Source organism: Canis lupus, chromosome 10 (assembly GCF_003254725.2).
Source record: "Canis lupus dingo isolate Sandy chromosome 10, ASM325472v2, whole genome shotgun sequence".
NCBI lineage: Eukaryota > Metazoa > Chordata > Mammalia > Carnivora > Canidae > Canis > Canis lupus.
Window position 1 is genome coordinate 52552343 of NC_064252.1, and position 23550 is coordinate 52575892.

General features: G+C 35.8%; 1 protein-coding gene across 26 annotated transcripts in view; it reads right to left on the reverse strand.

Moving 5' to 3' along the window:
- The window catches only part of NRXN1 (neurexin 1), a 1115712-nt gene that overhangs the window by 156976 nt on the left and 935186 nt on the right, over positions 1–23550 (reverse strand). For all 26 annotated transcript variants that reach the window (XM_049115892.1, XM_049115890.1, XM_049115886.1 and 23 more), the window contains one exon: positions 8050–8221. In XM_049115892.1, the coding sequence (XP_048971849.1) occupies positions 8050–8221 (172 nt within the window). The remainder of the gene's footprint in view (positions 1–8049; positions 8222–23550) is intronic.

A 23550-nucleotide genomic window follows, 5' to 3' on the forward strand; every position in this document is an offset into this window, starting at 1 on the left:
CAGAAGTCTCAGAAAAACTGAACACCATGAAAGAAGATAATTAACACTGGAAGCATGAAAATTTTAGTCGCTAATTCTATCTAACACAGCTACAGTATTTGAAATTTCAGATAGTTCATAGTATGTAAGCTTTACCAGAAAATTTTAGTAAACTGTTAAACATATCAAATAAAAGCTAAAGATCTGTATATTCACATGAATACTCACCCATGCACATAAGGATATTTTGGATAAAAATGATCATAAAAGACAATGTTTTTAAATAGAAGTTGAAGGAAGAAACTGGACTTATTCAATAATTATTTAAGAGGCCTACTATGTGACAAGTCCTGATTATCATCTTCTGTTGGACTCTACCAAAAATTGGTTGTTTATTTAACGAATGATTTGAGTTTTCTCTGTGATTTATCTCAGGTTCCTAAGAAAGTTATATTTTCACTGCCTTACTATTGTAGGAGGGAAACAAAATTCAAATATTTCCCATATCTAAAACATTTAACTAACACATGTAAGAAATCTATTACGATACAGTTTTTCTCCCAAATAATCTTTAAGGATCCCTACGACCTGAATCCTCAAATGACTCACTCCTCCTCTGGTTACTGAAATCAACTGCTTCAAGTAATGTCACTGAGAAATAAATATAGCAGGGGATCCCCGGGTGGCTCAGCAGTTTAGCGCCTGCCTTTGGCCCGGGGTGTGATCCTGGAGTCCTGGGATTGAGTCCCGCATCAGGTTCCCTGCATGAAGCCTGCTTCTCCCTCTGCCTGTGTCTCTGCCTTTGTCTCTCTCTCTGTGTCCCTCATGAATAAATACATAAAATCTTTTTTTTTTTTTTTTAAAGAAAGAAGTATAGCAAGTGGAATAAATATATAAAGTTTGAAATCACGTCAACTTAAAGGTTGAGTGCTGCAGGAACAGGAAAATATGATGATTCATAGTGGGTTACTTAGTTTGCTAAAAACACTTTAAAAGTGAGGTTAAAAAATAACCAGTGCCTATACTAATGAGTATTATTGACTCCCAAATTTAGCTAAAATAACTGTGGTTTTTCTAAGAAAATTATTGTTCTATGTTCTATTACTTTTTGTGCACTCATAAGATTTGTGTGTATATTTGTCTGTGTTGGTCAGCAGAAGTAATAGACTGTGACATGCACCAATATATACAACTATGACCAATTGTTTAAGTCTTCATATTTAGCTATGAAGAGTATACTTGCTGTGTTGAAATATCTATCTAATGATTCTCTTCTTTTGGTTTCCATCTTCCAGATAGTATAAAGTCAGGTACATAGAGCTGGTAAAAAAGAGTGTAATTTTGACTTTACTATGAACTAGCCAGTGATTCTGATTAAATCCACTAGCCTCTCCAAGGTTCTATTTTATTGTTTGAAAAATGAAGGAGCTGGAATAGATCTTTGAGTTCCTTTTCTCCTTCAAATGCTATGATCACAAATGTGGTAGATTTTTTCAATTACATCATACATAGCAAAAATTCTGATAAAACTAAATAAAAACACCAAGATCATCAAACCAACCAACGCTTAGTATCACCTAGAAATCTTTAAACGGTAGAATGGCTCAAATAGATAGTTGAGACTAATTATTGATGACTTAAACTAAAATTCAATCAATCAGTCTAAACTAAGTATATAGAATTTATTTTATTTTATTTTTTAAAGGTTTTACTTATTCATGAGAGACATAGAGAGAGAGAGAGAAGCAGAGACATAGGCAGAGGGAGAAGCAGGCTCCCTAGGGGGAGCCCGATGAGGGACTCGATCCCAGGACCCCAGGATCACAACCAGAGCCAATGGCAGACACTCAACCACTGAGTCACCTAGGTGCCTCTAAGTATATAGAATTTAAAGGGACATCATCAGGGATCCCTGGGTGGCGCAGCGGTTTGGCGCCTGCCTTTGGTCCAGGGCGCGATCCTGGAGACCCGGGATCGAATCCCACGTCGGGCTCCCAGTGCATGGAGCCTGCTTCTCCCTCTGCCTGTGTCTCTGCCTCTCTCTCTCTGTGTGTGTGACTATCATAAATAAATAAAAAAAAATTAAAAAAAAATAAAGGGACATCATCATTATGACTTTCCGGAGCTCTGAAATGTTTTAACAATTTTCAAAAATTTTCAATTTTCAAGATGAAAACAAAGTCAAGATTTAGAGATAATACTCATAAGATCTTCAAGCCAAACTGAATGGTCATGTGAAAAATATTTACACTATTTCTATAGAGCTTTCCTTGGGATATTCCTATCTTTCTAACTCCCCTATTCCTAAATGATCTGCTTTGTTACAGCATCACAGACCACCATTTTCTCCTTTTAAAAAACTGTATCAATTAAACTCTTCACTAGTAATTCTGAAGTTGACCCATTTTATTTGACATTGGTCAGTTTTTCTGAATCTTCCTTGTCTCACAAAAAATTAAACTCTTAGCAAGCAAGAACCATGTCTCTGGGATGCCTGAGTGGCTGCCGTCTGCTCAGGTCATGATCTCAGGTCCTGAGATCAAGTCCCACTTCGGGCTCCCCACAGGGAACCTGCTTTTCCCTCTGCCTAAGTTTCTGCCTCTCTGCCTCTCATGAATAAATAAAATCTTAAAACAAACAAACAAAAAACATGTCTCTGGTTTCTCTATTCATTCCTACCACAGGTTTCCATTGCATTGTTACTTGGTGCAGTCTGATGACACTGCAGCAAAAGAATGTTGGGAAATTGCTGGTAAGAGAGACAGACAGACTAAAAGTAGAAATGATTCTTCTATTCAGTCGTTGACCAGAACTTCTACTGCGTTCTGTATTATTTCTCTATTTTCTCACACCCTACTTTAGGCCTCCGTCTTTTGATATCTGTACTGTTTAATAGCTTTCTAAATATCTGTCTCTATCTTTTCCTGCTAATCTCATTAAAATAAATGCATGCCATCCTCTAAGTAACAATCTAGCCATTCAAGAGCCAAATCAAGTTTCCAGTTTTTTTCACAGGCTTACTAGACCACTCATTCCAAAATCGATTCTTCTTCCTTGGAATTTATTTACCCCCCTTTTTTGTACTTCTTTTTTCTTTCTTTTTCTTTTTCTTCTTCTCCTTCCCCTTCCCCTTCCCCTTCCTCCTGCTCCTCCTCCTCCTCCTCCTCTTCTTCTTCTTCTTCTTCTTCTTCTTCTTCTTCTTCTTTTCTTTTTTCATAACCACCAAATTTTTAGTGTTTAATATTTAACAGCACAACTGACCAAGATCCAAGATGTGGAGTTCAAGAAACCAGGAGAGAGGATTACTCTACAGTAAAACTATACAGTATGTTGTAAGAAGAACGTACACTTCGGAATAGAAAACTTGTCTACACATAGCAGTTGCTTCAGAAAGCCATTCAGTCTTCTGCCGGCTTGTAAAAATGCTGTTCTGGACTTCAGTGTGATTTAGCTGCTTTCCGCTCTTTGTTGTGGCAGGGATCTTGTTCTCCCCCTCCAGCCCTTCCACCCCAGCCTGGGTCATGAAGACTGCAATGTTTTTTTTCAGGCTGTCAATGCGACTGCTCATGTCATCAATTCTTCTAATGATCTGGTTGGACATGGTCTGAAATTTATCTTGCTTCTATTGCAGGAGTGTCTGCACCACCAAGGTGAGATCCTGCAAGGTCTTGGGGTCAGTCCCAGCCATCTCCCCGATTCCCAGCTTGGTGGCAAAGTCTTTTTTTGTATTTTTTAATCAGAAATTAACTGTATATTATAAGATAACTCTTGTATTTTCTCATATAGTATATTTTTAATCTCCGACAATTTTTATGTATCTCTGTAACCAGATGGTAAGCTCAGTATGTCCCTTTAATGTCGTATATATATCCCTTAAATACTTGTTCATTTGATGTGTTAATTTGACAGAAATAAAATGAATATTTGGCCTCGTGTAAAGGACATTTTTTGGCACACTGATAGACAAATGAACTCAAAGGTTTATCTTCAAAGGTAACGACAATTTACCTGGAGCAATCTTTACTTTGGGCAAGTAAGAGTATATTAAGTTCTGTGGATTAACATTGTGAGATAAGAAAATCTATTTTTGTTAAGAGAGAAATTTTGCTACATAACTATAATTAGGAACAAATCAGAGATTAACGATGCATTATATTCTAGAGCTTTAACTAATAAGTACCAATAAATGGCTTTCTCAACTTTAAATGGCTTGCAAAATATTATTCCTATTCATTGCTCCATGTACACAAAATAATTGAAATTGGGTCTGCTATTTAGAAAATTCAATATTTATTCTAATTTAACTCAACAATATAAATTGTTGAGCTAAAGGAGTATTTCATATACTTGAAAAATAGCATAAAATCTACCTCTACTAATTAGTTTCTCTATGAAAGTCTTCCAGACAATTCCTGGGTAATACCACTGGTCAATGCTTTAGGTGCTTTTCATTAAAGGTATAGCGTTGCTACCAGATGAACTGCTTCATATAAAAGCACTTACCACAAAGCCCTATAATGGAAGGTTAAGTGCTATACTTAATTACTAATTTCAATCCTTATTACCTATATTTTGCAGTGCAGGCACTTTAAAAGGAACCAAATATAGTCTGTTGGTTCCTGCTTCTCTGATTATAGGATTTGGTGGTAAAAGCATTAGTCCAGCTGTTTTTCTAATGAAGAGAAACAACAATAAAAAAAACTTTTAAGGTAAAAATAGTCATACCACAAACCAATATAAAAGAGAGGTACTAGACATTTCTATTGAATTCATATGTAAAATCGCTTTGTTCTAAAAACTTTAATCTTGATGACACATACTTTTAGATTTGTATTCAGCCTTCATGGTATTGTCACAGATAAAGCTCCAAAAGAAAAAGGTATTTGAAATTTTCATGGCTTATTTCCTACCTCAATATCATGCTGAAATGCACACAGAACAGATGATTAATATAATACTTGAATGGTACCTGGGTGGCTGTCTGTTAAGCATCTGCCTTCTGCTCAGGTCATGATCCCAGGGTCCTGGGATTAAACCCGTGGCAGGCTCCCTGCTTAGTAAGGAGCCTGCTTCTCCCTCTCCATCTTCCCCTTCCCTCTGTTTGTGCTCTTTCTCTCTCAAATAAATAAAACAATTTAAAATAAAAAATCAAATAAAAAGCCTGATAACCACAATGGTGAGTCCCCTGAGTTCATTACATATTGATCATTAACTTTTTTAATGTATATATTGAAATTCCCCACATGCTCTAATATTCTTGAAGACAGATTCTACATTTTACTATTGCTTGTCCCTTTCGTAATAACTTCTTCAACTTTGCTCACTCTTGATTAATTAATATTATCTAAAATACTTTTTACTGAAAGGACACACAGAATCTTTGACGAAATACAAAAGAGGTTGAATCTAAAAGAACTATTTCTAAAGATTTATTCCTTAACTATTATGATATTTCCAGCTTCTGATTTTTTGCCAGCTTTTGATTTTTAAATATATTTTGTACCGTTCCCTATACTGAGCATCCATTTAATTGCTAAATAAGACAATGCATATTTTAAACAAATATTAGTCTAGAAAAATATACAAATAATTGACAAATATTTAAGTAATTTACTGTCCCAATCTCAGTGACTAGTATTCAAATTAAACATGAGCTTGCCACAAGTAAAGGTGATGCCTTTTTGAACTATATCTAGTACATAGCATCTAGTATGTGCAAAATTAAAGGACTGTCAATCAGATAAAATATATCAAAGAGGTATAGAAATCCTTTAAAACATAAAACATTTACCCAAATGCATTAATACATTAGAAAACTAGGTTCTGATTATCTATGCTTGGGAAATGCATACTATATTTCTCTTTTAGAGATGCATTATGGATATCAATAAAGTCCAAGTATACATATTTTATACTTAATTTAATAGAGATTTTCCCAAACTAACTTGAGAGTAGGACTTTCTCTCCTCATAGGTCACCATTAGCATTCACTAGAATAGAGTTCTTGCAGACTGCAGTACGGAGAGTGTGATAAGCATTAAAAGTTACTAAAATGAAATACTTTGGGGATCCCTGGGTGGCTCAGCAGTTGAATGCCTGCCTTCAGCTCAGGGTGTGATCCTGGAGTCCCAGCATCGTGTCCCACATCAGGCTCCTTGTATGGAGCCTGCTTCTCCCTCTGCCTCTCTCTCTCTCTTTCTCTCTTCTCTGTGTGTCTATCATGAATAAATAAATAAAATCTTTAAAAAAATAAAAAATAAATAAATAAAATGAAATACTTTGAACAAGTTAATTGGTGAAACAATGCTAGGCTTCAAGAGGCAACTGTCATACTACAGTAGTAACAGGATTTGTCAATTTACATGTTCAGTCTACTATTCACAAACACAATACCCCCAGAGACAGAGCCTAGACCTTATCCTACTTTACATTTTCCATGGTGTCCAGTGCAATAGCTTCCTCTCAGGAAATAGGTATTGATTAATCTGTTTTTTAGGAAATCCGCTAATTTACTTTTCCATAATCTCACTGAGGCTGTAGATTTTAAGAAAAAATACTAGTAGGATTTCAGTAAATGCAATAAGATATTAGCAGGGGCTATGTGACATTGCATGCATATTTAAGTTACTTTTCTTCCAAATCCTCCATTCCTTTGTCTTATTGCAGATAGTAAAAGTAGGTGTACATTCTCTTAATTGCAGAGTAAAATCAGGATAATTCCCAGGACATCAATTCAGCAAATATTTATTGAATACCTACTGCTTGCCAGTATTATATTGGGTACTAGACATATTAATGTGCTTGCTTCTGAGTTTTGTCATAGAGTTGAGTTTTTTATTATACTTAATTCAGCAAATATTTGCAGAGCACCAGGTTTACAGAATAGGTCTGAAATGAGGCTTGAAGATGTAGACGTTTTTAAATCAGAAAAGGTCCAGAAGGGCATCACAGACATTTCATTAAACATTTCCTAATTGTTGAGTCAGTATTAAGAAAAATTAATCCTTATTTAATAAGTTAGTTATTTCCTCAAATTATTTCTGTCAAGAAACAAATACTTGTAACAGAGGCTTATGCACATTTTGGCAATCATTTTTACTGCAAAAAATGAACATTTCTTTTTTATATTCTTTCTTTATTCTGTGCTATAAATCTGTTGTACAAGTCAGTTGTATCAAAAAGGGGAGTAGAGAGAAGTAAGGCTGATGTTCTTAGTGACCTCTTTGTACTAAAATATAAAGAGGATAATAAATGAAATAAAATAACCATTATACTTTCAATTTCTATTTTACTTAAAAATAACATGTTTTTTTTTTTTTAATTGAGACCATATGCAACCACAAATAACCTTGGTTTAAGTTTCTCATCTACTGCTTTTGTTTCAATAATGTAGAACTGACAAAGTTGATTAACAATGAAAAAGGTAATTTTTATTTTATCAATAATAGCTTAATGTTCATTTTATAAACCTGAAATGAGTAATGCTAGTGTCATAGAATCCTTGTGAAACTCCCATATAGTTATAGGACAGTGAAAACAAATGTCATTTAGTTACATGTTCTTATAACTTGTGATTTATAGTACTACATATTGTTACTTTACTATTTCTCTGTTAGTCCCATGTCCCTCACAAGTTTCAGCTCTGCACCACCATCAAAGGAACCACCTGGTCCTATTTTCTTTCAGAGAAAAGTATGTAATATTCCTTCCCTGAGTTTTAGATTTTAACTTTGTTACTTTTGACAAAGCCTTTCCTTTGTTCAAATGCAAAGATCCAGTAAAAAGAGCTTTGACATGTTGTGCCTTTTATGTGTGCATTTTTCTGGTTTCACTGATGTCCTGAATTTTGCAAACGATACCGTGTGCCTTCAAGTTCTCCTATAAAATGTCATTGTACACTGTATCAAGAACAGTTTAGGACAGCATTACATTCACATGATTTTAAAGTCCAATAAATACTTGCTGGTTTCTCAGAAAACCCACAATTTGGTGTAACGGACGCAAAATAGTGCTTTGTTTCCCAGTTTGTTTTTCATAAAATCTTCTCCCAATACACATTCACTGGCTTACCTGCAGGGTAGCGCTCGATCACTGGCCAGCTGTCCACCTGTAACGTGGCATTGCCACCACTCCTCGTAAAACGGACTACATGGTATTTCCCATCGTTAATGATTGCACTGGACTCCTCAATGGCGATGTCATCTGTCCCAACATTAAATTTAACTCCAATTTTTCCTTGGTGCTGGAAGGGAGGAGGGGACAAAAAAAGTTGTATGAAGTTATTATACTGATTAGTCAGTATTTAGTAAGAATTAAGTATAGGAAAAAGACAAGATTGTCCATTCTTGCCACTTTTGTTCAACATGATGTTGGGACTTCTAGCCACAGCAATTGGTGAGAAAAAAGGAATAAAAGACATCCAAATTAGAAGGAAGAAGTAAAACTGTCACTATTTGCAAATGACACATTATATATAGAAACCAAAAAAAAACCTCCATTAAAAAACTGTTAGATGGGGCATCCCGGTGGCTCAGCAATTTAGCACTGCCTTCAGCCCAGAGTCTGATCCTGGAGACCTGGGATCGAGTCCCACGTCGGGCTCCCCGCATGGAGCCTGCTTCTCTCTCTGCCTGTGTCTCTGCCTCTCTCTCTCTCTCTCTCTGTGTCTCTCATGAATGGATAATTAAAATCTTTAAAAAAAAACCTGTTAGAGCTCATAAATGAGCTCAGTCAAGTAGCAGGAAATAAAATCAATAGATAAAAATCTCTTTACACTAATTCTTTACATTAATAATGAACTATCAGAAGGAGAAGTTAAGAAAACAATTGAATTTGCAATTACATCAAAGAGAATAAAATGTATGGGTATAAATGTGACCAAGGAGGTGAAATATCTGTATTTTTGAAAACTATAAGACAATGATGACATGAAGTGAATAAAACACAAATAAATGGCAAGAAATTACACATTCATGGATTAGAAGAATTAATATTGTCACAATGTCCATGCTACCCAAAGCATTATACAGATGTAATGTATTCCTACTAAATTTCCAGTGGCATTTTCCATAGAAATAGAGCAATCAAAAAATTGCATGAAACCACAAAAGGCCCTGAATAGCCAAACCGATCTTGATGAAGAAAAAACAAAGCTGGAGACATTTTGCTCCTTGATTTCAAACTATGTTATAAAGCTACAGTAAATCAAAACACTAAGGTGTTGGCATTAAAAACAGATACACAGATCAATGAAATAGAGCCCAGAAATATACCCACACATACATGGCCAATTAATTTACAACAAAGGAGCCAAGAATACATAATGGGAAAAGAACATTCTCTTCAACAAATAGTGTTGGGAAAAGTGGACAGCCATATGTAAAAAAAATGAAACTGGACAACTGTCTTATACCATACACAAAAATTAACTTAAAATGTATTAAAGACTTGACATAAGACCTGAAATCATAAACATCCTAGAAGATAACATACGCAGTAAGCTCCTTGATATAGGTCTTGGTGGAGATTTTTTTAATCTCATGCCAAAAACAAAAATAAATATGTAGGACTACATCAAACTAAAAAATTTCTTCACAGCAAAGGAAACCATCAACAAAATGAAAAGGCAACCTACTGGATGGGAGAAAATAACTGCAATTCATACATCTGATAAAGGTCTGGCAGTCAAAATACATAAAGAGCTCATACAATTCAACAGTAACAAAACAATCTAATTTAAAAATAAGCAAACATCTGAATAGACATTTTTCCAAAGAAGACATACAGATGGCCCACCAGTACATAACAAAATACTCAACATCCTAATCATCAGGAAAATGCAAATTAAAGCTACAATGAGATATCACTTTACACCTGTTAGAATGGCTATTATCAAAAGGCAAAAAATAAGTGTTGGAGAAGATGTGAAGGAAAGAAAACCCTTGTACACTATTGATGTGAACGTAAATTGGTACAACCACTAAGGAAAACAGGATGGAAGTTCTTCAAAAAATTAAAAATATAATTATCATATGATCCAGCTATTCCACTTCTGGGAATATATCCAAAGGAATCAAAAATACTAATTCACAAAGATATATGTGCCCCCATGTTCACTGAAGCATTACTTATAATAGCCAAGAAACGGAAACAACCTAAGGATTCATAGATGGATGAATAAATAAAGAAATCATGGTATATACAATGGAATATTATTCAGCCATTAAAAAATGACTATCTTACCATTTGCAACAACATGGATAGACCTCCAGGTCATTATGCTATATGAAATAAATCAGAGAATGACAAATACTGTGTCATCTCTCTTATATATAGAATCTAAAACAAAAAATACACCACATTTATAGATACAGAGAACAGACTGGTGCTTACAAGAGGCAGGAGATGAGGGGTGGCAGATACAGGTCAATTTTTTTTTCTATTTTAAATAAATAAAAAGTAAAAACAGATTCAGAGATACATACGTGTGCGTGTATGTAAAATCACTTAATTATGTGTGTGTAATCACTTCTCTCAAGATATTCACAGTTCAGTAAAGTTCATCTTGGGTTCTTTTCATAACTATATATATTTAGGTCCTCTAGGAGGCACTTCCTCTTGTCATGTAGTTACCCTATTCACCCTCCTACTCTCTGTTCTAGGAAGCCATAAATTTAAACAAAAAAAAAATATGTAATACAGTATATTATTCAAGAACATGATTTAGACAACAGTTGCTCTTCTTCAAATTTGCTTTTGATAAATTCAGATCCTAGAAGCAAGATTCTTAACATTTGGGTCAATCTGGAGCATCTTTTTCATGGACGACTGATAGGCCAATATAAATACTTTCAAGAGAACTCCCAGAGGTTGCCACAGAAAAGGTGCATTGCTGCCTGTGTGGGAGGACATTCTCTCAACTCCTCTAACATAGTTCCTTTATTCCACTCTTACCATCTGCCAACACCCCCCAAAAAAGGCTTGAAAATCTCTCTTTTAAGAACTCCTAAAATCACAGCAATTCAGTCTGTTTGGAGTCCAATGATAAATCCTCATAACAAAGAATAGCATTCTAAAGGGCATGGGGCACATGGACAGGTATGTGAGTACCATTTCTTAGTCCTTATTCACAAAAAGAGTCAAATGCTAACAGCCTGAAACTTATTCAATTTCTTTATTTTATAGATGATGAAACTATGACACAGGACGGTACAATGACTTGGTCAAGTCGGGTAACTTAATAGACAAGGAGTAGAACTAGGATTCGGTCCCCCAGTTTTGGTGTCTATCTAAGGCAAGAAACAGTGATCTAAAATTAGCTTCCTTTCTGAATTATGCAAAGCAGCATTAAAATCAGTCGAAGTGCAAAGTTTGTGGCTGTTAACTTTAGAAATTCATAATGTGAGGAAGCAAAGAGAAGCGTGTACTTATGTCCTCTGCCTCTGAGGAGCATTCTCTAACAGCAGGACTGTCAACTCCACCACGAGCACTGTTGATTTGTAAAGCATGTGGATTTGCCCTTAATCAGTAGCACAGAATACCTGCACTGTAGGCCCCCATCAGAGTACATCACCTCTAACTGTCTGCAGCTCACCTTTCATCAAACCTCAGTTGAGAGGAAGAACATGGGAGAAGAGGGGTCTCAAGGACACAAAATCTAACCATTCTTGTAGAAATTTACAATGAGAATATCAGAAAACCTGAAGACGTGGTTACATCCTCTTAACCTCTCACTGGATTCCCATCATTGAACTAGGTGGTAAAAGTATGGCATCGGCTTAGGCTGAGAGTTATTTTAAGAAAATCTTGTATAAAATCGCATCAAGTAAATGGAAGTATCTGAGGACGTTATCTGGGAATTGCTCATTGTACCCTTCATACTCATATGCAAAAGGCTCCCGTTTTTTTCTGCTTCTTACTATCCATAAAGGATCTCTTTCTTATAATTAATATGGACTTTAATTTGTGTTTTTTGGTTTGTTTTAGGCTTGATGGGCAACATGACTTAAAAGTATATTTCCTTTTTTTACTTTGGTTCAAGGAGTAGGGCAATTTTAAAAGCTATCTAGACTTCAGATGTACTGTTTTCCCCCAGATTTATTTTCAATGTCTACCATATATCTCATAATCTCTACTTTAAAATATATTCCATTATAAGGCATTTCGGTTTTCTGTAGAATGATTCTAGTGATAAACAAACAGCAGGATTCTCATGAAAACTAAAATTTTATCCAAGGGCCTGTGGAGGCTTTTTTTTTTTTTTTTTTTTTTAGACTTTTTTCACACAGGTGTTTTTTTTTTTTTAATTTTTATTTATTTATGATAGTTACAGAGAGAGAGAGAGAGAGAGAGAGAGAGAGGCGCAGAGACACAGGCAGAGGGAGAAGCAGGCTCCATGCACCGGGAGCCCGACGTGGGACTCGATCCCGGGTCTCCAGGATCGCGCCCTGGGCCAAAGGCAGGCGCCAAACCGCTGCGCCACCCAGGGATCCCTTCACAGGTGTTTTGTGCAAGTAATTATTATTTCCTCATTTTGGTAGGATTCCAATTTGCTCATTTTCAGTAAATTATTTAACGTGGTATATATTTTTAACATGTATGTGATATAGCTCCACAGGGGGTAAAAATTAAGAACCTTATTTAAGAGATTTGTTAAGTTATCTTTAACACCCCTATAGTGTTATGGTACTTTACAAATACTAACTCTGGTATTTCTCGTAACAGCCCCATGAGAGAGGAACTATTTTATCTCCATTTGGCAGATGAGAAAACTAAAGCACAAGGTGATCTGGTAACTTGGCTAAAGACACACAGCTATACAGAGAAAAGCTGTGATTCAAACCCAAGCAGTCTCACTCTAGAATTTGTGTTCCGAATGATTATGTCAGGCTGAATGTGAGGAATACTGGGTCATCCTCTAACTGCAGGTAACAGATTTGGTTAAGCTAGCTGTTCTTTGCTACCTGCTTTTTCTTTTCTGCTATAGTAGAAGTACCACAGGGCCTCATTCTGTGTTTTGCAGATTGTACAAATGTATCAATCAATGTATGTTTAAAATAATTTTATAGAGGACAATAAGCAACTGATTTACAGATATTATAGGATGTTAAAATGGACTAATTTTTTTCTTAATTTCAGCTGCAATCTTGAGATGATAATAAGTCAAAAAAGACTGCCCCTTCCATTCTACAAAATGAGGTACAAGACTTGCAAAGGATAACACTGACCACTGTTTTTGGGACCCGCAATTAATTACCTATTTTCAGCTCACCGAAGATGAGAGAAAGGCCAAAAAGAAGTAGATAACTGGAAGAGTATTTTTGGAGACAACTGAGCTGTGATGTGGTTTGTATGTACCTCCAAGGTAGAAGGTTACTTTTCCCTTATCTCAAGTGCAGGGGAAAAGGACGTCAAAGAAACATCTCAGAAAGTTCGATACTTGTCTCCTAGAACTTGGTGGCAGTGGTTGGGACAGTCAGATGGCCAGGGACACTAAGGCAGAAATCCTAAATAACCACTTGTAGGAGGTGCATTTACCTGCCTCAAGGGAAATGCAAGTAAAGAAAGTCCAATGAATGATGTGGTTAAAAGCACTAAAAAAAAAACACTAAAATGCTTCCCCAAAGTCCCCCAGTGTCAGTTTTCATTATAGGCTAAACCCAGCTAGATGGCTACTATCATATTAGCCAAGATCAAGGAGAACCCTTATCTCTTCTTCCTTTTCCTGCTTCATGTCTGGAGGAGCAGAAAGGAGGAAGAGAAGTGAACATCACTGCAATGAGAGGAGAAATAACCTCATCTCTCATCCAGTGCAACTAGCAGCTCCAAGGCAGCCCAGGCAGGGCTAATAAACTAGCTTTAACTGAAGTTGTACTTATTATTACAAAAGAGTGAACTGAAGTTACTTCCTATGCATAAAAGTTAATAGATGACTTTTTTTTTTTTTTTTTTACTATCTAAGAATGACATGAGCAGTGTTGAGACTTTTCCTCGACTTCCCTGGGGTCAGGAAAAAAATATTCCACAGAACACCAGACTTAAATTCCTGTTGCATTGCAGGAATCAGCTCTTTCAACAGAACAAGAGCATGAAGATATATGTCACTCTGGAGTTGCCCACTGTTTTAGGGTCTCTTCTATGACAGACCTATTTCCCATTCCAGGATAGAGACTGAGAGAAATTCTTGAAGTTCCCTACTTGTTTTGATAGGAACTCTTACTAACAAGTTCTAACTATTAACAAGATTCAAGTTCTGTGATCAGAAGCATTATAATACTAAAGGTATAAAATATACCAAATTCTGAAAAAAGTCCCTTTACCTTATCCTTAACTTTTCAGCAAAATGAAATGTACAATGCATATTTTCTAGGATATAGAAATCCCCAGATTCTGCAGGGATTCACTTCTTGCAACATATCAAAAATATATATAAAGGAACATGGGTTGGTGATGCTTAGAGAGTTTCTGACTTTTAATCTATGTCCATCCTTTCCTGGATATGTTGATTTGGTCCTTTGACATCCAAAACCTTTGCTATTTCCTGGATTCAAACTCCAAGTCACCTAGAACAGAACTGAATACCAGTGAAGTAGGTTCAGACAATAGTCTCCACAGGAAGTCAGAGATTATTTATCCTACTCAGACTACATCAAGCCAGAATCCATTCTTCTCTGAAAATAAATGAATTAAAAATGTACATAAAAGGGCACCTGAGTTGCATAGTCAGTGAAGTGTCCAACTCTTGGTTTTGGCTCAGGTCATGATCTCATGGTCGTGAGATAGAGCCCCGTGTCAGGCTCCATGCTCAGCTTAGTCTGCTTAGGCTTCTCTGTCCCTCTCCCTCTACCCATCCCTACTCCCCCTACCTCTGTTCACATGTGCAAACACTCTCACCCTCTATCTAAAATAAATCTTTAAAAATGCATATAAACCACAGAATAATAATATGAAGCATATTTAGAGGACTAGTATTTATGATTCCACTCAGAAACTGTAAATATTCTCAAAACACACCCCTCCCATATTGACAGAATAACAAGTCATTTCAATTACATAAACAATAAAACTTGTTAAACTTTCTTGCCAATGGATAATTACAATTTAAAAGAATCCATTTCAAATTCTTATTCTCTGGGATTAAATGTGATTGTCTCTGGCAAAGTCTCATGAATATTGTATTAGCAAAACCAGCAGTAATTTCACTGGACATGTACTGATCTTTCAGCATTGTATCTTCCTTGAAGTAGATAACCGGCTCACACATAATTTCAAAAATCTATTATAAGAATATCAGTAACAAGACATTCATAATTTAATGAAGTCTTTCCATGGATTCATTAAATAAACAGTGACAAAGGTAATTATTAGTTTTTTCCACAAAAGCTCATTTCTGAATAAGGATTATATTATTAAACCAAGTTAAAAGGAAACATGAAAGATGACACTGGAAAGGAACTTGAAAGTTCTAGCATAGTTTCATGCACCTTTTAATTCCATCTGTAATCACATATTCACTTGAAAATATCTATTTTAACCAAGATTAAGATTTAATGATGTCCTTGATATCTTGGACATATTTCAAGCAAGACATCTGTATATTACAGATACAGACATATTTCAATCTGTATGCATATAAAACAGAATACATAAACGTAAAGATTCATCCTTTATGTGGCACACAGATATGTCCACTGATTTTGTTTTACCCTATACTGGGGTTGTTATATAGAACTGTGTGGCTCAACTGTGTCAAGGAAAACAACCAAAAATGAAAAAGAAAATTATCTACTGTTATTTTTGTTTATACCTTTGGAGTATCAACAAACAAGATGAACAGGGTGCAACTCAGAATGGCATGTAGATTAGCAAGGATACTTGCTTATGGTCTACAAGCTTCTGTTGTACAACACGAGACAGTCCTATACTCCAGGGCCCCACTTTGGATAAAACTTGACAATGCCTTCAAATACACTGAATGCTTATGCTCATTTCAGAATACAGAACAACTCCCACGGTCCAATTTTACATTGTCAACTGAAATCGGAGTCAGGCTGAATGTTATGTTTTGCTCCTCCAGAGACTAATCTTCACCAGGGAACAGAGGTTTTAAGGCCTGAGGGGGACTCTGGGGCCTATAGTCACTGTTGCTGGAATAAGTAACATTGCGGAGTGTGTCAGACAGCCACCTGTTCTCTCACCTCAAAACAAACAGACTGATTTGGATAATTACTAATTTAACCCAAATACATTTCCAAAGGAAATTGGATTAAGAGGTCTTACTAGCTGGTAGAGACTGTGTTTACAAATCTAGATGTGTTTTTCGTCTAGTTATTTTAAACTGGCACTGAGCTGGAAATGCGCTACTTCCTCCCCCCAAATAAAACATACACACATCATCATCATTTCAAGAAAAAGAAGGTACTGTTGCCTTGTCGCCCACTTTCCCCACTGAATATTTTTTTTAATTTATTTATCTAATGAACAAAAATCGAATACATAACATGCATTTTGCATTGGGCTAAGTATATAGACAGTAGAAACATGTAAAGTGTGTTCTCTGTCCTAGAGGAATTTTTTTATTTTTTATCAAAATCAAGAAGACAAATTATGCATACAAATATTCACACCCACAAAACAGTTGAGGGAGCAGGGCACACTGTGGAGAACTGCTCTCAAGGGCCTCAGGGAGCCTCTGAATGTGTGGCAGGAGCAAGTTAACATTCAGATCACTGTATTATAGCTAGTGTATACCAAAGACACCCAGGGACACAGAAAATATCTTCCCTTTGTCTCCCTTCTCTTTGCAGGGCGTATATCCCAGAGGGCTCACTGGGTGCAACCCGTTGAACTCTGTAAGATTTATCACTTAAAACTCCCAGCCAACCTGAAGGCTGAGTGCTATGTTTTTCTGCCTATGCAGAGAGTTTAAATAATGTGTCCCAAATCAGAATGCAAGTAAATATCAGTGCTGGGACCTGACCATGGTGGAGGGGCTTTTTAAAAACAAGTGACTTTAACTGTGTCTATGTTCCAGGAAAAGATCCTGAAGCCAAGGGATGCTCAGAGGATTGAGTCAGGAAGAAAGCAGTAATAAAGTTTATCTTTCTTTTTGGCCAATTAGATTTCATAGCACCCCACAGCAAGGAACCAGAAGTGGGTGAGATCATCAGTGATGCCACTTCAGAAAGATCTCATTTAGAGGAAATACATTCTAAGGAAACAGTATTTTCATTTTCTCATCAGGTTTCCATTAAGGGTAGTATGTCTTTCCTAATCTGTTTCCATTCCACAAAATTCTAGAGTTCCTTTGATTCTATGAAACTACATCCTGGAGAGTGATACTATCTCCCAGATGCTTACGCTCATCTCTTGGTTCTCAGAGTATCTAATACTCTGTGTAAGCCTGTGACAGTCCTTCCTCACACATTTCTATAGTTGTTAGTTTTTATGCATCTGTTCTAACGTCTCAACCATATTATAGAGATCTTGAGAGTAGGAAAAAAAAAACTGACTTATGCCTCGTCGTATCCTTCCAGCACTTTGCAGACCACCTGTATATTTGTAATTCTCCAAAACTCTCACATACAATTTTTTTAATTGAGATATAATTCACATATCATAAAATGTGCTCTTTTAAAATACATGCTTCAGTGGTTTTAGTATATTCACAAGGTTGTACAACCATCGGCAGTATTTAATTTCAGAACATTTTCATCACACTGCAATTTCTTTTTGATGAGATAATGCATATAAAGTTCTTAGCACTCTTAATGGCTACTCAGCACCTATGAGCTACACTATTATTATTGCCCCTATTATTATTATTATTATATTTGGAAACCATTGTTTTGTTTCTTAGTAGGTTGATGGAAGTTAATTAATATAATACTTGAATTATATAGCCATGACAGTTTAGTTAGGACACACAATATCTCAGTTATCTTCACAACTCGTGAAACAGCATGTCTATTTTGTAAATAGAAAGCAAAAGTTCAAAAAGGCTAAGACTTGACCAAAGTCAGAGCATCTATCTACCAGGTGGCTTAAGAGAAAACATTCTAAAATCGAATCATGTTCATGTAAGGGATACATCATCCTGCCATTGTTTGTACTGAAGCAGTGACTGCATGATCAGGAACCCCTATGCCCCCTCCCATCTCAATGATACAATAACTCTATGAAAAGCCTACATGAATGGCTAAGCAGTTAACATTCATGCACGCACACACACACACAATTTAAAAAATACTAGTTTTTTAAATACATCAAAGACACTGAAATCTGAATATGAGTTTCGGTTTTTTCAAAATTTATAAAATACATGAACTCTAATATTTTATTATGTGTTTAAATCAGGAATCCTTTAATTTGGGTGGAGGGTAGAGGGGTATCCTACTAGGTTGATATCTCAAAGTAATCTGGCACACTTTCATAAATCATAGGTGTTCTTTCCCAAGAAATTATGACTCCTTCACTCCAGCAGGGATGGAGGGACTTGTTTTTATGAGCAAGAACTTTTACCTTGCTAGGGATGTTGGACTTGGTGGTGCTAAGAAAGAAGGGTCAAAGAGTTCTCCTCTTGAGGACGGATGGACATTGAGTTCCAAAGACATCACCAAGTGTTTTTAATGCATTCCTTTCCTCATATTATCTGTCTTTAGAGGAAATTAAATCAAGAATCAAAACAATGTTAGGTGAAACTAGCCTATTAAGTAACTGGCTAAAATATCTTTCAAACAGGCAATACCTTTATGTGGATATTTGGAGATTGTCCAGATTTTGTCTGTTTCATAAGTTGAATCATAACTAGATTATCATTTATATTTAGAAAGATTTTCCTGACCCTTATGAAGTTCTCCATAGTGGCCATGGGTTCAGAGATTTCATCAAGCCTTTTTCGTTGTAAATTACCTGTGGTCCAAACTGCACATCTCAGCATGATATCACAAACAATGTACAATGAAATAAAGCTATCTGATGCTCTTAGGAATCAAAATCATCTCACTGGGATAATTAATTTTGTATTCCCATCCACTGAAATGGCAACTACCACTAAATAGAAACACCCCTCTTTAAATGTGTCCTTATATATAAAGAATGTCCTTATATATAAAGAAATCATATCTTCCTCTGAATAATAATTTTAAACACCCAGAAATCAAACAGAGCAAAAAACAGGCACTGCTTGGTGGCCTATGGAAGTATTTTCAATGGTAGTATCTCTGGTTTGAATACTTAGCCCATGGCATCTGACATGACATCATGACAGATTCCTCAGATCTGTGCATGAAAAGGTAAGATTCACACTGGTGCAAGTTTAGCCCTGTTCAAAGTGCAGTGGGCTGATCAGACATAGCTTGTTTTGTTTCGTTTTTTAAGTTCTTTTTTTTTAAATTTGTTTTATTACTGTTGTTTTAAAACCCTTGGTTGGGTATTAAATTAGCTTTGCTCACATTTTACAGTCATTCAGGAAACTGTGCAATAAACATTGTGTTTCAAGTGCTGATTAAAACCATAACCTTTGTTTCTCTGTTTTTCTCTGATTCCTTGTCTTTGGGCCATTACACTGCTTATTATTACCTCCACCAGGAACTGGATAGGGAAAGGACTTTCACCTCTATCAATTCTGCTTGTTGTTGGCATTTCTATGTAAAAAGGTTTTCCTATAAAAAAAAGGTTTGGGATTATTTGTGGGTTTCATTTATTTGTTATATCTCAGGACCATCATTTTTGTGGAAAGCTGACTATATAATTACAGTCAACTCTAATGTTCCAAATTTCCATAGCACAGAGCACCACATTTTTCAGACAAATAGACAAAACATCTTTGGATGATTATTTTAGTTCTCTGTATGGTAAATGTTACCTCAGTAACATTTTTTAAAAAAATGTTAAATTTTTAACATTCATATTTTTTATAAAAATATTTTTAACAAATATCAAGAGATAGGTGCAATTATTTTTAATGCTTCAGTTGATGAATGTTTATGAGCTACATATGAAATGAAAAGGTCAGTATGGAAGGGATATCATTTTTTAAAGTACTGTTTGGTGAATTGTGACTTGCAACCAAAAAAATAATAACAAGATAATATTTTCAAGTGTGTTTGATGGATTGACTTTTTAATAATGCTATCTTGGTTTTCACAAGCCTCAAGCAGAGCCCTAATTGAAATGCATTCCAGGAGAAAAGCTGACAGTGCTACCTTTCTCCTTTTCTTTCTTATTGACTTCTAGTCCAGGACTACCTACCTGTCTGACATCTTCAGAAAAAGCAAATGTGTGCATATGGGCAGAGAAAGGCATTCACCAAAGACTATTTTCCATAGAATCAGCAAGGCTCTAATATCCCCTGCATAGCAGGGAATAATTTCTGCAGCCTTCAAAAATAAATTTATGTTTATGTGTGTGATTTTGGCACAACAGAGTTTTCAGGAGAGCATAAGGAATCTTGAAGGCCAGACTCCTGCAGATTATGACTTTTCTTTATCTTAAAACACTAATCTTGACTCAAAAATTAAATATTAAAAAATAAAATAAAATAATGTCGAGAAATGTTTATCAAGTGCCTATCAGGTGCAGTATATTTCTCAAAACACTATACTACTCTTTCTAGGGCTCAAAAACTTTTAAACATATTTGTTGGTTGTGTTTACATACAATCATTTCCCTAAACTACATGATTTTCTTGCATAAATGACACTAAAATTTTGGAAATATCTTAACACATGAGTTTTGTCCTCAACAATATTCATTCACTCATTCATTCATACAACAAATACAGACTTCTTACTATGCTGACATTCTGCTAGATTCTAAATAAACAGTAGTTAACAAAACAGGTGGTACTGCTGCCAACATGAAGCTTAAGACTTGAGTTATTTCTTTCTACATTAAAATTTATATTAGCATATAAAGTATGCTAGCTGTCAAGAAGGAAAAGAGCAGGGTGTTACAAGAGGCACTGAGTGGTTAAGGGAAGCCTTTCTGAGGAGGAGAAAAATTCAGTAATAGGAGAGTAAGAGTTTTCTAGGCAGAGAAAAGAGTGTGTGCACAGGCTTCAAGGAACAAAAATATGTAGGTATAAAGACGGATGTTTTTATGTACAAATGTAGATACAGATATAAATATATGGATCCCTTATAGAAATGGAGATATGTAAATTATGTGAATATATGTAGGTATTATCCAGAAAGTTTATGTAGGAGAATAAAGGCAGGTCATGACATTATGTGCCAAAAATAACCCCAAAAATATATCGTATGGACAAATAGAGCAATTGGAAAATAAATAGTTAAGCACACTTAAAAGATCTTCCAATCGAAGAATGGAAAAATATTGATACAAATGTAGAACCTAACAGTATGCATCTTGACATTTATCTAGTTGTTTGTTCCTAAGTTTCATTCATTAATGTGCTTTATGAAATATAATATATAAAGACTTTCTGAATCAACAGGGACTCACCACATTTTCCAAAAGTCATTTGTTTCTACAATGTCAAAAATGATTCATCATTCTATGCTTACATTTCAAAGTTCATGTAACACATTTGTTTCTTTGTGGGCAGAATGTCTTGTTAACTTATTTCTCTAGAGAGCCCTTTTATCTTATGATGTAGCAAGAGTTCTCTGTATACTTTCCACCTTATAAATACCATTTGAAATTACTAGACTAGTTTTTTAAGTACCCTCCACAAACTACTTGAAGAAAAAAGTTTTCACCTTTGACTCTTTTACCTCCCTGTTCACCTGGAAGAGAAAATGAACAAGGTTCAATACCCATGTCCCTAAAATGTACTTTTCCCGGCTATGAATTTCAAAAAGAAAAGGAATTCATCCAATCTTCCTTTTGGAAAAATTTCAAATAAATAAAGCCAAAATATGAGTTTTTCCTATAATTTGGCCAAGAATTTTGAAGACAAAAACATATAAAGTACTCAACTGTAAATAATTCATGAACATCGTGAACCCGATATAATGTTTATTGCTATCTTCTTGAGAACAGTAACCAGTGGAGGATTCCTGAGGTCATCCCTTCTCACTGTTTGCCTAGAAAAGCCAGAGGATATTTTGAGAAGACTATGGATCCTGATAACAGGGTAAAGATATATGGCAAAATAAATATCTAGAGCAAATTCAAATTATTAGGCCTCTATAAAGGAACACATGCGGGGATCCCTGGTTGGCTCAGCGGTTCAGCGCCTGCCTTCAGCCCAGGACATGATCCTGGAGTCCTGGGATTGAGTCCCATGTCAGGCTCCCTGCATGGAGCCTGCTTCTCCCTCTGCCTGTGTCTCTGCCTCTCTCTCTCTCTCTCTCTCTGTGTCTCATGAATAAATAAACAAAATCTTAAAAAAAAAAAAAAAAAAGGAACACATGCTCTTTCTTCTCTCTCTCTCTCCCCCTTTTCCTCACTGCTTTGTCATACTAGCTGGCTTTTCATTTCCACAAATATACCATGTTCTGTCCCATCTTAGGATCTTTGCTATTCTGCTTCTGTCTGATTAGCTCCTTCGTTGCTCCCTCCATCTTCAAATTATGGATCCCCTACATTTTTTGGGGAAAGGAATCGTGAGGACTTCAGGATGGAGCTGGGCATCAAATCTGCTGAGCAAAAGTACAAGGCTTGTCTACGGAAATGCCCTTCTCTGGAGCAAAAACTTATTAACGTTCACCCACTGAAGTACAAAAGACACTTAAAGGTCTGTCCTGACAATGCTTGAAAAGCCAGTGCCATTTAGGAAGGCCAAGTCTCTTTGATTAACAGTATTTTTTTGATGGACTTGGATTATCCGTGACAAATTTTTAATCATTAAATATCACAGCAAGATTGACATGTTGCAATCTCACATCCAACTTATATAGGTACCCTGCCAAACATGTGCACTCCTTCACAATGAACACAAACCAAACCTAACTGAGAAGGTAAAAACACATAGAGAAATGAATCGTTAATCTCATTCTAAAGCCAAATGGGAAACATAGCTAACTTATTCACTATTCTATAAAATCAGTGCCAAACTTCCCAAATGAGTGTGGATACAGAGGTAGGGCTATATTTGGCAGCAGATGGATGATGACGATGACGACGACGACGACAACGACAATGACGATGATGACAGTGGTGGAGATGGTGATGGTGATAACAGCTACCCCTCTTGAATGCTTGCTATGTGCCAGGCACTTCTTCTAAGCAGTTTATAAAAGATACTATATTAAAATATATATTATTATTTCCAGTTATTTGATGAGGAAACTGTCTCATACGTTTATGACTTCACCCCCAATCACCTGCCTAATAAGCATGAGAGCTGTGATTTGGTCTCAAGTGATCTGGTTCCACATTGTACATGCTCAGCCATATCTGAGTGCCTCTCAGAAGGATTCCAAGGTGTTAAAAAGATATTACCATTTAGATGTGTAGTAAGCCTTGGGAAGAGAGGGATGTCAACATCCTTCTATTGTATATACCAAGCAATGATTACTTTGCAAACTTTCACTCCTTTAATCCTCATAATAACTCTTATTTATCAGTCTTACAATCATTATGTTGAGCATGTTTGAAACTCAA